Source organism: Denticeps clupeoides, chromosome 13, assembly GCF_900700375.1.
Source record: "Denticeps clupeoides chromosome 13, fDenClu1.1, whole genome shotgun sequence".
NCBI classification, from domain to species: domain Eukaryota; kingdom Metazoa; phylum Chordata; class Actinopteri; order Clupeiformes; family Denticipitidae; genus Denticeps; species Denticeps clupeoides.
In genome coordinates this window covers 17,689,240-17,703,869 of record NC_041719.1, presented here as the reverse complement: position 1 = coordinate 17,703,869, position 14,630 = coordinate 17,689,240, and the positions used below count along the sequence as shown (strand labels likewise).

Genomic DNA, 14,630 nt, shown 5'->3' with positions numbered 1-14,630 from the left:
GGCATTTTTTCTTATAGTTTCATTAGGATATAGGATGTAGATATAGAATATCTTCACTTCTTCCACATGAATTTTATTTTATGTATGTTGAAAAAATGTGGTTGACATGACAGGTGTACATGAAATGGAATGGAAATGTATGAAATTTGCTCAAACATAACACAAATGTAATTTTGTGTGAAATAAGAACAACACCAAACACATTGCAAAAAGCAGTGAGTTTTATTAGAAACCAGCTGTTACATCGTTAACAACAGCCACACTGTAGGAAAACAAATAAAAAGTCAATTTGCATAAATTGCGATTAGACTACAGTGCTGCATATCAGATATGTATGTTGCATGTATGAAATAAGTGTGCATAAGGCAGTGTAACGTCCGACATGTAGTTATGTTTTTTTTTTTTTTTTATATATATATATATATATATATATATATATATATATATATATATATATAGATATATATATATATATATATATATATAGATAGATATATATATATATAGTATATATATATATATATATATATATATATATATATATATATATATATATATATATATATATATATATATATATTTAAAATGCCCATCTTCAATGCCACAATATAATTACTCTGGAATGGTTTCGGCACTTTGGTTTGTTAAAAAACAAAAGAGTTATAAAAATGTAAATTTTTCCAAGCGCTACTGCGGCATGGCTAGTACAAGGCACCATGTATTTCTGTAGGCCAAGCTGCAAATGAGTCTTAGGACTCAAGCTACACTTATCCACCAATCAGCTGGTGGACAAGCTAATAGACTACACAAGTTACTGTCTGCAGCAGCCATGCAAGGGTGGCGGTGTTTTGGCTTTAGAAGTTAGCCCGGACACGTTCCAGTGGGTCTGACTCCCACATCTTGGGGTCCCAGGCAAGGAACCAGCCAGTAAAGGTTGGTGGCTCTGAGCCCTGCTTGATGGTGACAACAGCAGTCCCACGACGGCCAGAGGGGTCAGAGTTCACATAGTCTTGTGCTGAAGACAAAAAAAACAAACAATGTATCTAATGTGCATGATGAGGAAGACATGTTAAAATGTGGAGTAAGCTACTTTTCTTTCTGGTATTAATGGGAAACCTGATGTGAAATCAGGTGGTCAATAAGGAAAAAGCACAAAATAATATTGTTGAAATGCGGGACAGGCCGCCCCACTCTCTGGCATGGGCCATTTCTTAAAATAAATAATATACATAAACGAATGTTTGTAATTGTGATTAATGCTTAATTAATCAAAATTGCAAAAGAAGCTGGAATTAAAGTAGTGATAATTGCCCTATGGAATACATACCTATTTTAGCTGATCCTGTTTTCTCCACTTCATTAGCTTCATTACCAACCCATAGAAAGATCTGGGAAGAGATCCAAAAATTATACTAGATAAAAAACCTCCATATTTGAGCAATGCAGTTTTATAACTGCTTCATGAACGTGTGAATTAACAAGAAACATTCATAAATGATACATGTGGATAATTCTGAACCCATACAGACTAATCCATAAGAAAGACTAAAATTTTGCAAACCAACCTGATCCCAGGTATCCAGGAGCATAACATCATCAGTAGCCAAGTCAGCCTGTGTGAAATCTCCAGGTACTTCCTCTGCCTAAAAGACAGAATAAGACGTTGAAAGTCATGTAAATATTTCACAGTGTCAGTAACAAGCGACAGTGGGGCCTCTCCACTCACAATGAGACATCCAGATTTGTTGGAGCAGCCAAACAAACGAGGAGGTTTCACCACTTTCTGAAGAGTGCGAGAGGTCTGGTAGTCCTTTTTCCCTCCCAAGGCAGACCAGAAGCCAGCTGTTCCAAAAATAATAATTCATTATTCCGTTCGTATTTTATTGCACTGCATTTAACTTAAGGAATTATGCAAGGATTATAGGAATGGTAATCTTACTCATTGAAATTGTATTTTTAAGGGAGACTACAATAGATAGAAGACCACTACATTTCCTAATATTCATTTTGTAGGAATGCCTGAGAAATCCAGCCATGGAAATAGCAGAGACATGTTACCCCAGACAAAACACACTTCCAGTGAACTCCCACCTGGCTCTTTGCCCTCTACCACTTCAGTCACGCTCCCTCCAAGGAAGCTGCAAACATGTTTTGCTGCAGCCAGCTCTTCACTGCTGGCACCCACGCCCTTCCAGAGAAACAGAGCGTCTGGGGTTTTAAGCACAAACGCGTCGTTGGTGTTCAGACATGCAGCAGAGGGCACCACCTACACAGTGCAGATCAGGACAGGAAGAGAGAGGGAGTTAGGGAGAAACAATGGAATTTGTCCACAAGGTTACAGGTTTATATTTTTCATGTATTCTTTTTTTGTTCTCATAACAGTTTCTGCTGGAAAGAAACAGCATGTGACAAACATAATGACTTGATGATTGAAATGACATTAAACACCTACTGGACGTGGCCTGAAATGATCAGTAAGTTGAACTCTTATTTTGAACACAACTCTGATTTTAAAAGGCCAAGTTCATGATGTTGCTAACCTCCACAGCCCGTGTAGCTTTAGAGCTGCTTTGACGAATGTGAAAGAGTCGTGTTGCTCCAGCCTGGCTCTGCCCACTCTTACGGGAGGTCCCACCCAGGTAGATAATCATTGGTTTGGCCTTGAACAGACTCATCAGGTGAGCGGGCTCTTGTCCCTGAGTGACACGCACCTGCGAAAAGATGTCAAATAAGCATTATCTTCCAAGGTCCAAAGCCTTCAAAACATCCAGCCACCAGCATTTCATAGCAAGTGACCCTCACCTGCACAGGTGACCCTCCCATAGAGTCATCCAGTTTAACCGTTAGGAAGGCAGAAGCCGCCAACTCATCTTGGGTTGACTTCAAACCTTGCCTAAATTTATCAGAAGAGCATAGAGTTAGTGCATTAGCCATGAAGTTCCACATTGGTTACGGTCTTATCAACCATTACGTAGGAAATGTTAAGAAACACACCAGGTGTAGATGATGTGTTTCTCCCGGCCTCCTGTGCGATAACTGTACAGGATCAGATAACAGTCACCTCCGTAAAATTGTCCAAAGTTGGAGGTGTCCACTGGAACTTTTTCGCCACCCTCGACGCGCCAAATCTGGGGGGGAAAGCAATGGTGCCTTTATTTGACAATAAATCGCAAAGAGTCTACAGCAAAGAGTCTAAATTAGTGACAAGTTACCTGGACCTTCCCAGACCCATCATCCACCATACCATGCTGGGCAGCCATGCTGTTGTTGGAGTGGAGAGTAGATGCATCGAACGGGACCTGCTTCACTTGAGCTATGCGGCCAATGGTGTAAGCCTTGCTTGGGCCAGTGGTCTGGTCCTTGTCTTTCCAGTTAGAGAAGAACTGCTTGAAGAGGGTGGTCTCTCCACCAGCTGGTATCACCTGGATCTAAAAGTCCATAGTAACAGAGATCAAGTGGTCAATACCCGTCAGACCGAGGACATTGAAAGAATTTGTGCAGTATGCTGATTTACCTGAGTGTTCTTGGCATAGTTCTTATCTTTGATGAACTGCTCTGCAACAGACATGGCTGCCTTGCGCTCATCTGCATTTGCTGTCGGTCCTGAAAACAGTGAAAACAGGTTGGAATGTTTTGTCTTGTGTGACATATTCATATTCAAGGCCACTAAAATAATGATCCAGAGCTCTGAAATCATCCACATTATTATGTACCTTTCCACAGGAAGATCTTGCCATCCACACCATTGTCCAGAAGGTAGCACTCGCTGGGGGACAGCATCTCCTGTTTGAATGGGCTGGTCTGGGCCACTTGAGAAGTCCTCATGGAGCCAGTAGCATCAGAAACCTGCAATTCCAAATGACAGTGTTAGAGGGCAAAGACGTCAACACACTGATCAATAAAAAAAGGCAAAAAAGCTGCATGTCTTTACCATGTACAGAGAACCTTTGTTTTTATTGGTTCTTTCAACAGCCTCATCATCAGGAGTTGCAGCTGCGATGTTGGGTTTGGCTCCAAGGGCCTGAAATAATGAAAGACCAAGAAAAAACGTGTGAGTCCGGGGTTGATCTGCATTATGTGATTCTGCTGGAATCCCACAATGCTAAGATGTCTTAGCAAAAGTAGTTGTGCACCACCCATCCAGTTGGACTTACATCTATGATGGCTTGTGGCTCATCTCCTTCCTCTACCATCTTCAGGTTTGCTCGCCCGTTCCTTTCATTGTCACGGATATCAATGGCCACCTGAGATGCTTTCAGACGCTCAAAGCGGTTGCACTCACTGCCACACCACTGGTAGATATCCTACAGTGACCATTTTCAAAAGCAAAGTGATTGTCATTGTGATACACAGCACAACAAACGGTGACACAACGAAATGTGTCCTCTGTTTTTAACCCTTAGTGAGCAGTGGGCAGCCATGACAGGTGCCCGGGGAGCAGTGTGTGTGCTCAGTGGCACCTTGGCAGTTCGGGATTCGAACTTGCAACCTTCCGATTACGGGGCCGCTTCCTTACCTGCTAGGCCACCACTGCCTCCATGTTTGCATGCATTTAGTAATGCCAAATGTAATTCCAACTAATAACATTGTTTACAGCGCGGGGATGTTGTGTAGAAACGTATGTATAATAGATGGAACTAAATCTAGAATTATGCAAGTTATTGTTGCAACATCCATAAAAAACACAGGCAGACTGTGGTGTAATTGCAGTAATTCACAAGACGTTATGATATTTCAAGAGCTGTGCTAACGGTGTGCAGTTTTACTGAGATTGGTGACAATATTGCGTAACATAAATGTTTGTGCTGTGTTGTTCAAGTTAGCGCTTTGAATACCCATAAACATAGAAAAATGTAGTCTGTGTGATTATCTAATTATCTATTACACAATTACATATTGATAAAGTTTAGCACGCCTATAAAGTCTTTACCTTGCCCAGGTCGACAATAAAACAGTCTCCTTTGTTGAAGCTGGACCAGGACATTGCAACCTCTGTTGCACGGATGGTCCTCCGGCCTTTGACGTGTAGCAGGCGCTTCACGTTCATGTCATTTGTCACCACCTGCTTGAAGCCAGAAGCCACTCCACCTTTCTGTGCAGGACAGAATGATGTAAAATAAGAGTCTTTTGTTTTTCGCTGCAATCTAATGAGCTCTGATGATCAGTACAATGAGAATGCAGCAAACTTTTTACATGCCCCAGAGGCCATGTAAAACCACAACCTGGTTTTGCCTGCTTGCCACAATTTTATCCGATTAGCTGAGCAAAATTTGACACAGATGTGCCCAACCTCACCATGGCAACAGCTCAGACTAACAAGATGAAACAGCCCACATAACAGACAATGAGAGTTCGAATGAGGTCCGGAGTAACTGCTTTGAAATTCAGCAGGAATGCAGAGCTTCTCTAAAATAAAGTGGCACGTTAAACCCGAGCCCTCAGCACGCAGGCTCTCATTACATTACACCGCCACCATGTGCAGCGCCATATCAACATTTCCTTCAGTGCATGAGAACAGAGTCCATGCGTGAGTCTGCTGCTCGGCTCAACAAGTTAATCATTCTACTGTATGCGTGTTAAGTTCAGTCTCTACGTTTTGTCTACTTCCCTTTCCTTTTGGTTTTCGTTTCCCTTCTTGCACCACAGTCTCTTTTGCTGTGTGAGTGTGAGCATTTCTTCATGTGTTCTTTCATACCAAAATTTTCGCTGAAAACCAATATGGCACCATAATTGAAAGCTAAGTCATATTTAATTAGGTTTGGAAAAAAAATCTCACCATGTACTTGATCCCAGATTTAAAGTAGCCCAGGAAGTTGATAGACTCGTTGTTCTGGACCTCGCGGAACTGTACCGGGCCGCCGCCCAGGGAGTCGTCCAACTGAGTGGCAAATATGGCAGCAGCACCACTTTCATCCTGTGAGCATTCATTTCCTACAAAAAACAAGTTTGCAATAAACTTATAGGCTAAAATAAAAAAATTAAAGACTAAGAAACACACGAGGCTTAGTGTTAATTTGTGCTTTAATTAACAAGCGTTAAAACATTTCAGAGCATCGCCACTGTATTCTGCATTTTACTCAGATCATGCAGATTAGATGAAGTTGAGAAACCGGGGGAAGCGATGAAAAAAGCAAAATGTCAAAGCCACCTATGAGGAAATCGCAAGCAGTCATCAGTTTATTAACAGTTGCGATAAGGAAGGTCAATTTATCATTCGACAACAAAGCCCTTATCGCAGCAGGGTGTTGGTTGGAAGACACGTCTCACCCAGCCACATGTGGATGTAGTAGGATGGAGCGGGGGTGGTGTACAGCACAACATATGCATCTCCGGTGTAGAAGCTGCCGTGCAGCTGCTTGGGCACGGGCTTCAGGTCCATCTTCTCGATGCGCCATATCTGCAGGCCAGCTTCCTTCCCCGCGGTCTGGAACTCCTTGTGGAACACCATGTTGCTTCTGGGGAGAACGGTTCGTCATTGTGAGCCCGCGAAGCCTTACGTCCGGACACGTTTGCAGAGCGGTGCGCTGTGTGATAATGACTGGCTTACAATGGTCCGTGCTGAACTTACCTGTGCTGATCCAACAAACAGCCAATGTTTGTGTCCAACCCATAATTGCACCCTAGTACAGGTATTTTATTTCATCTGTAAACAGCCCACAGCAGGGAGTGGCCGGGTGGTTTTTTTTTTAACGACGTGCAGGTCGTGCCATTTTACACAAATCAAATATGCACGAAGGAGTTGATATAAATGCGTTATAAATGGCCACGTCTGAGTGAATTAAAGTGTCTTTTTTACAATCCCAGTCGCTGCACGCACGTCACTAGACGTTCTGAGAACTCGGTTTAAACTTAAAAAGAAAGGTTTTCTGGTCGTCTGGTGTTGAAGCTGCTGCGGTTCTCGTCAGGCGAGCTTTCGTGAGAGTCGACGGGTCTGAGGTTTTCCTCTCCGCCGCCGCTGCTGCTGCTTCTTCTTTCGTTTTTTTTATCGTGGTCGCAATAAAAACGCCCACTGCAGCTTAAAGGAACAAGCATGTTCATCTTTACAAAAAAACGCATTATTAATATGATTTTTTTGGCGCGTTGCATTAAGGAAGTCCGCATACGTACACGCAGCTGTGAGAGTTTGTGAGCTCTACTCGAGTTCCGTGAACTGAAGAGAAAGTTGGGCGGACAAAAAAAAGTAAAACGAGGAGCAGCAGGCGCGTTTTATCCCGCACGGATAAAGAGGTTTGTCGGGTACCTGTGGAAACGCGGCGGTCTGGCGGCGGGCAGATGTCGAAGGCAGATGTTGCAGATCCTGCAGCTGCTGCGGGAGACCCGGCATCGGCCGCCTTTTATACGGAGGCTGGCCTGCCGGGGCGGGGGGAGGCTGCTGATTGGCCGAGATTCGCTCGCGATGTGCGCACAGCACAGAGGATGAGAAGCCCGCGGCAGCCGTGAAATCCAATTTCATTTACTTCCGTGAGCCATCGAAAGGGTGTGGCACTGGTTGGGTAGTTGTTCTATATGGTGATTATGGTCAGCATGGGAAAATTTGTGTGACCTTGCTTAGAATGTTTGTGGACAGAAGATGATCACCGAAAGGCACACACTGATCATCAGAGCTCATTAGATTGCAGCGAAAAACAAAAGACGCGTATTTTACATCATTCTGTCCTGCACAGACAGGTGGAGTGGCTTCTGACTTCAAGCACGTGGTGACAAATGACATGAATGTGAAGTGCCTGCTACGTGTCAAAGCGATCAAATATTAGTGTATATTCTTTGCATTGTTTAAGTTTTGTTTAATAGCAAACTGAAAAGGTTAGCCATCCAATACATTTAGTCTGCAAATGTGTAAAATTATGGTGATCATTTGATCTTACTTTTATTAACAGACATTTTCATATAGCATATACCCTCATGTGATATGTGCATATTTGAGTATTATACTCACATGCATCAGCAAGTCAAAGCTGGTCTTCCATTAGACCTTTTGTGCCTCACACCCATGTACACACCCCTTTTGTGTCATGGAAAAAAAATATGTAGAGCAAACAAGGGTGTTTTGTGTGACATGAGCATACATAGAGGGTCTGTGGGTTCCCATTGGCCTCAGCTGCTTAGCGAGGACAGGAAAGCTTCTTTAATTGGAGAAGAAGCATTACGGGTATAGCAGCATTCTCATAACCTAGGCTAGACCACGCCTAGGCATAAAAATTATAAACCTTCTTCAGGGTTCGGCTCCCATACTGTGTTGCGTAACTCTCTTTCTCTTCATTTTCTGTTGGTAGTGTTAAGGTCAACACATGATTATTAGATGCAACCCTCCTTCAAACCAGAAAAGCCGCTTCACTGAGCAGGCATAAACCTGTGGCAAGACACCAACACCAGAGCCTCTGAGCTTCTTTTTTAATATTGTCCAAAAAATCCAGCAAAGCCTTCGAAGGCCTTCTGCACCTAACTTAATCTCAATTTTAGCATGAATTTTATGAAAGGGGGTAGAGTAAACTTTGATGTGCCTTATACAATGATAGCAGAAAAACCAACGAAGGACACGGGATGTGCATGTGTCATCAATAAAACCATAAGGACACGATGAGCACATCACATGTTTAGATATATTTCTTAAAATCAGAGCAATCACAAAAAGAAAGGATTAAAAAAACAGCAGTGCCGCCGTGGGGGGAGCTGTGGTCATGTGACAGGCTGGTCACATTTGATGTTTACTGCCTGTAAGCAACACTAGGCTGGGAGGAGGTGGCACCTAAATCCATCCTCAGAGCCGTGTCAGCACATTCGGTCATTGCTCGACTCACACACAGACTTATGCCTGTAGACAAGGGCATAAAACACAGTGCACTGCAATACAGAAATGTATTTGCACATGCAATGCAATGTATATGAATTATTGGTGTTACATATATTTACAAACATTTATACATACATGAAAGGCATGTAATTTTTGTTTTTTTATAATGGGCCACATTTGTAAATGTTATAGGTTAATGTCATGTAACATATTTTTAGGACACATCGTCACTTGTAACCAGCAGCCGGCTGTAGTCAGTCAAAATCAACACCTCCTCAATTAAGTATGACTGTAAAACACATTGCTGCAATATTCAATGTTGACAGTAGTTCCTGTTTCACGTTTACGGCGGTTTCACGAGTGATTTTTTTTCACCCGTATTTTTCCTGTGAGCCCAGGCGGAGAACGAGTGACCGTCTGTTTTCCCTGCAGCAATGGAAACTTACCCTGGCACCAGCTCACAAGCAGAGCAGAGTCTATCCAACATCTTTCCCTCGCTGCCTCGCTGTGGTTTCTCCTCCTGAGCTGTTTTAGCCCGCTGAGGTCTTTAGCTGACATGCTGACCTCACCCAGGGCCTCTGCCCAGGCTTACTGTCCCCTAAAGCCAGCTTCTGGTTCAGCTTTTGGTTATGAAGATGACCCTTCCAGTATACCCGATACTCCAAAGCGTAGCGGGGCAAGAGGGATTTGGTGGTCTTGCCAGGGTGGAATGGCCTGCAGATGTTGCTCTCATTCTCATTTCCTGCAACTGCCTTTTGGCTCACACGCTGCAGCCATACTAATGCTGCAATGGCTAAGCAACATGTGCCACGTTTCTGTGACTCAACTTCGCCGCAGCAACTACTGACAGATTTTTATTACAACTATATGTAACTAGTACTAAAACATCATCATTTTTTATTTTTATTTCATTGTAACTTTTGCATAGTTACTTGTGGAGCCCTCAAAAGGAGCAGAAATTAATTTAAAAGCTTCTCACTGGAATCCTCATGCTCAGCTTTCACAGTACACACCAGAGCAGCTGTGGCTAAACAGTCGTCAACAGGGTTGGGAAAAGAAGCTCTGTGGAACAAACCAAACCAGTGGTTTGGTTTGTGAGACTGCAGAGATGAAATGGAGGGAGGCTACTCCCTGTGCTCTGGAGAGTAACACATCTTCTCAGGGTTCATACCAGAACTCCCAATTACTGCATGTGAGATGGCTACTTTAGGAGACAAATGTCAGTAGAAGTTGCTTAACTGGAAGTGTTTGCCATTCCAAACATCTGCAGACACAATGGTGTTGTGTGAAGAAAACATTAACGCTGGAGTTCTAATTGTAGAAATGGTGCAACAATATTCTGGTGTGGGCTTCGCATTTACTTTAAGCACTGACAAAACTCTGTCTGCCCCATGGCTCTATTGATGCCACCACAATAATTACTGGAATCTATGCCTGTGAAGGCATGCACTTTGTGTGGAATGTGGTAAAGAAGCAGCAAAGCAGAGAAGCAAGTGGTTCTGTTTTGAGCAGATAATAGGAAAAAAATGCCAAAATTGGCAGTGACCATTGTGTAAAACACGGATTAATAATTTATATCGCCTATAATGGCACGTTTAGAGGAAAAATGTTTCTGCAAAAAGAAAGTGACCATATAATTTAGCCTTTGGACAGGTAAGCACAGTGAAACTATTCTCAACTGATCAAAAACTATACAAAATCAGGTAAATATATATATTTTTTTTCATCTCACAATGTAGGCCACTACTGAACTTCTTTATTTTTACACACCCTACAGAACACACCCAAACAGGTTCTGCTGCATCCAACCGTCTCCAAAAGATGCTGTTCCTCACTTTCAAATGACACGTCTTGGACACTTCCTTCAGGGATGTAAAGATAGCAGAACAGAGGGGCATCAGAGCTTCAGTAGAATCCACCAGAAGTTGCATGGGAGGCATGGGAGAGTGAAGTGAAACTAAACATACCCCAGTCAACACTGAACATAATATGTGCTGTGTGTCTGGGAAATAGAGTGCGTTAGACCTGGCCAGCATCAGCATAACGAAGGAGCTGAACTACCACTACTACAAGGATCTTCTACACCAAGTGGCCAGTGGAGAACGGTTTCTGTCATTGTTCTGCCAACAACATCACTCATCATAGGGTATGACATTGTTACTGTAACAGATCAATAATTTGCATTCTACAATTCCCTTTGAGTATTTATCAAGCCAATATAATTTTACAAAGCATACAAAGCAAAGTGGCATGAGGTTCCAAAATGTGTTCCAACAAAGGCGTGGTTCTTAACTCTCAGATGCACCTTCCAAAAATGTCACTTATTCATTTATAGTTCATTTATAAATTTATTACTAAATGTCTTTGTCAATGAACCTTTATGACATGATGAAGATGAGACGAGTCTGCCACGGGCGTGACGTTGGGCTACTCCCTTAACCAACATTGTAATCATCTGTTGTTTATTTTATATTTAAGTAATCCTATCGTGTCTAGCCCTCGCCTGTTTGTCTGACCGTCTTGTTGTATGTAATCCAGTATGTAATTGGATAGTGTTTGTGAGAATATTGTAATTTTTAAAGCTGTTTTTGAATGAGGTAAATGTTCATTTTTACCCAAGTATTTTACTTCCCTACAACAGATCCTCCTCCCACTAGCAGTAGCGCCTCACTATGGAATCTGCTGGGGTCCTAGAACTGGACAATTACAAGCCAATCAAAAAAAAGTAGAGACCTACACAATAGCCAATCAGAAAATAGCAGCATTGTATGCAAAATGCAACACAACAACCTATTAAAAGGTAGCCTGGAATTTATCACGTTATTCTGCTACTTGCAACGAAATCTTCCAAAAATGTTGTTGACTCCAAGCATCACTTCAAGCACAGAGTAAGTCATCTTCTGTTTTAATGTTATAAAAAATTCACAATTAGTTTGACACAAACAGCGAGAACTTGACTGCCGTTAGAGAATGTCGCCCAGATAATTAGCATCAGTCAATGCTGAGTATCAAATCTTTTACAGCCTGCAGCATGAAAGCGTGTGGTAGTAAGTAGAGCATAAGTGCTGATAAATGCTGTAAATGTAGAGCAGCATAAACCGTGCATCCGGAAAGTATTCACAGTGCATCAGTTTTTTCACATTTTTCCACAAAACAGAAAAAACATGCCTTTCACAGCCTTTGCTGAATACTTTGTCGATGCACCTTTGGCAGCAATTACAGACTGTAGTCTTTTTGAATATGATGCCACAAACTTGGCACACCTATCCTCTTTGCAGCACATCTCAAGCTCCATCAGGTTGGATGGGAAGCGTTGGTGCGCAGACATTTTAAAATATCTCCAGAGATGTTCAATCGTATTCAAGTCTGGGCTCTAGCTGGGCCACTCAAGGACATTGAGTTGTCCTGAAGCCATTCTTGGCTTTCTAGCTAATTGAAATGACTTCCGAAGTGTGTGTTAAACTGCAAGAACACATTGTTGTTCTCCAGGCTTATCTTTTTATTGGAAATGTGCACCATAGAGAGGATTTCTTGTAGTTACTTTATGAGGTTCTGCAGCTGCAGCACAACCACGTACATGTTATCCACCATTGTTGTATGTACAATTGTGGCCAAAGGTTTTGAGAATGACACAAATACTGGTTTTCACCAGCACACAAGTGTGCTTCTTCTGCTTATATTATGGTAATTTGCATGTGCCCCAGAATGTTATGAAGAGTGATCAGATGAATTGCAAAGTCCCTCTTTGCCATTAAAATGAATTCCCCCCAAAAAACATTCCCACTGCATTTCAGCCCTGGGGCAGTGGTGGCCTAGCAGTTTAGGAAGCAGCCCCCTAATCAGAAGGTTGCCGGTTGCCAGAATTGCAAAAAACCCTCTTTGCCATTAAAATGAATCCCAAAAGAAAAACATCCCCACTGCATTTCAGTCCTGTCACAAAAGGACCTGCTGAGATCATTTCAGTGATCCTCTCATTGGAAGATGGAGGACAGCCTGTTGTCAAGAAGGGCAGCAAAGAAGCCACTTCTCTCCAAGAAAAACATCAAGGACAGACTAATGTTCTGCAAAAAGTACAAGGATTGGACTGCTGAGGACTGTGGTAAAGACATTTTCGATTGTTTGGGACATCTGGGAAAATGATTGTCCGGATAAGAAAAGGTGAGCACCACCATTAGTCCTGTCTCGTGCCAAAGGTAAAGCATCGTGAGAGCAATTGAGTGTGGGGCTGCTTCTCATCCAAGAACACAGCCATGAACAAAGAACGGTACCAAACCATCCTCCGACAGCAACTTCTCGCAACCATCCAAGATATAAGAGAGGTTTATACACAGTCTTTTGAACACTCTCAATGGTTCCCTGGAAGAATGATGTGAGGATAGGAGGACGGAGGTCACAGATGTTGTGGGCTTTCTTGGTGGTGGAGTTGGTGTTGAGGCTCCAGGTGAGGTCGTCTGTCATGTGCACACCCAGGAACTTCACGCTGTGGATCTCAATAGCGGTATTGATGTCCGTCGATCCACCGATGTGCAGTGGGGTGGGGACAGTCGGTTTCTTCGTGAAGTTGACAATCATCTCCATCTCTTTGGTCTTGGTGACTTTGAGAGTCAGGTTGTTGCTCTGGCTCCAATACACCAGATGTTTTATCACTCCAAGAACAGTTTGGTGAAGAACAATGCCTTTTCCAGCATGATGGAGCACCGTGCCATAAGGCCAAAGTGACAACTAAGTGGTCAATCCTCAAGCGGGTAGACAAACAAAAACCCACATATTCTGACCAACTCCAAGCACTGATTATGAAGGAATGGTTGCCATCCAAATCCATGGCCAACACAAAGGCAAATATTGACTCTTTGCATAAACTTGATGTAATTGAAAATAAAAGCCTTTGAAACTTGAAAATTGTCAAAACTTTTGGCCACTACTGTACACACGCAACATTCCATCCCAAACTCTTTCCCGACCTCTTACCCCGAACACGGACCGGGGTACCACCTCATGGTCGACACCGTGATAGGATGCATCCACGGCGCGTCCTTGGTTGGCATGCCACCAAACTCCGCGTCTACTACACTCCCCACACCCGTATCGGCAGGGGGGTATGGGCGGCGTGACAGTGGTGAAAAGCAGGACCCAGGCGTGGTCCTTCGCATGGGTGTGCGTTGCTGGAATGAACACAAGAGGGCAGTATTCATACACACCACCAGGTGAAAGCAGTCCGGTAATCTGGGGGACCGGGTTACCCTCACACGGCCGGAACAATGACACTCAGGACAAAGTGACATTTTTTTGTATTGCTTATTTTATTTCATAAATAAGTATTTTGAGGAATTTACTTTTGTGTAAGAGCACATGGACACGTGTCAGTCACAGGTATGGGGGAACTGGCGCCCACAAAAGGGAAAGTGTTGTTGCTGCCATTTGCGAAGGCCTGTTCATCCTCAGATCTTGAGAGGCTTGAGGCGCATGAAAACAAAGACTGCTGTACATGCAAAAGCGACGAGCCCAAGACTGACTGACATTTTCTTAAGAATGGAATTCTGCCATTTTTCATCCTGTTTCTCACAGTCATCCGCAGTGGGCTTTACTGGGGCTTTTGTCATGTGTTCCACCATTCTTTTGCATGATTTGCAAAGACGATCAGCTATATTTTGCTTCTCATGCTGTAGCTGGTTGACCTGAGCATACAGGCACAAATTCTTCTGCTGCAGTTGGGTATATTCATATGATATTTCCATTGTCTCCTTGTAGAATTTTTCTCGTTCTTGATTTGTAGTCTCGTGGCGCTTTTCTTCTAGCTTCAGATTCCGAAGGGATTGTAAATACTTTTTATGCAAATCAG

At 42.9% G+C, this 14,630-nt stretch overlaps 1 protein-coding gene across 1 annotated transcript; it reads right to left on the bottom strand.

Annotated features, from left to right (window-relative positions):
- Window positions 1–563: 563 nt before the first annotated feature.
- On the bottom strand, window positions 564–7,355 carry scinla (scinderin like a). The gene is made up of 17 exons (XM_029000270.1): window positions 7,241–7,355; window positions 6,268–6,455; window positions 5,777–5,931; window positions 4,931–5,092; window positions 4,155–4,304; window positions 3,932–4,021; window positions 3,714–3,846; window positions 3,515–3,603; window positions 3,213–3,428; window positions 2,995–3,128; window positions 2,803–2,893; window positions 2,541–2,711; window positions 2,092–2,266; window positions 1,727–1,842; window positions 1,566–1,643; window positions 1,328–1,388; window positions 564–1,015 (listed from the first exon to the last, which is right to left on the bottom strand). Exons 2-17 carry the CDS (start codon window positions 6,446–6,448, stop codon window positions 855–857), a joined length of 2,163 nt encoding a protein of 720 aa, XP_028856103.1. The 5' UTR covers window positions 6,449–6,455; window positions 7,241–7,355; the 3' UTR covers window positions 564–854.
- Window positions 7,356–14,630: the final 7,275 nt, after the last annotated feature.

What these genes read in the sequence shown, in the direction of transcription:
- scinla (XM_029000270.1), bottom strand. Translation starts at nt 6,448, where the DNA reads ATGGTGTTCCACAAGGAGTTCCAGACCGCGGGGAAGGAAGCTGGCCTG. An exon ending in CAAGATCTTCCTGTGGAAAG is followed by an intron (nt 3,604 to 3,713) that starts GTACATAATAAT and finishes CACTGTTTTCAG; the next exon opens with GACCGACAGCAAATGCAGAT. An exon ending in AACAGGATCAGCTAAAATAG is followed by an intron (nt 1,016 to 1,327) that starts GTATGTATTCCA and finishes TTTTGTCTTCAG; the next exon opens with CACAAGACTATGTGAACTCT.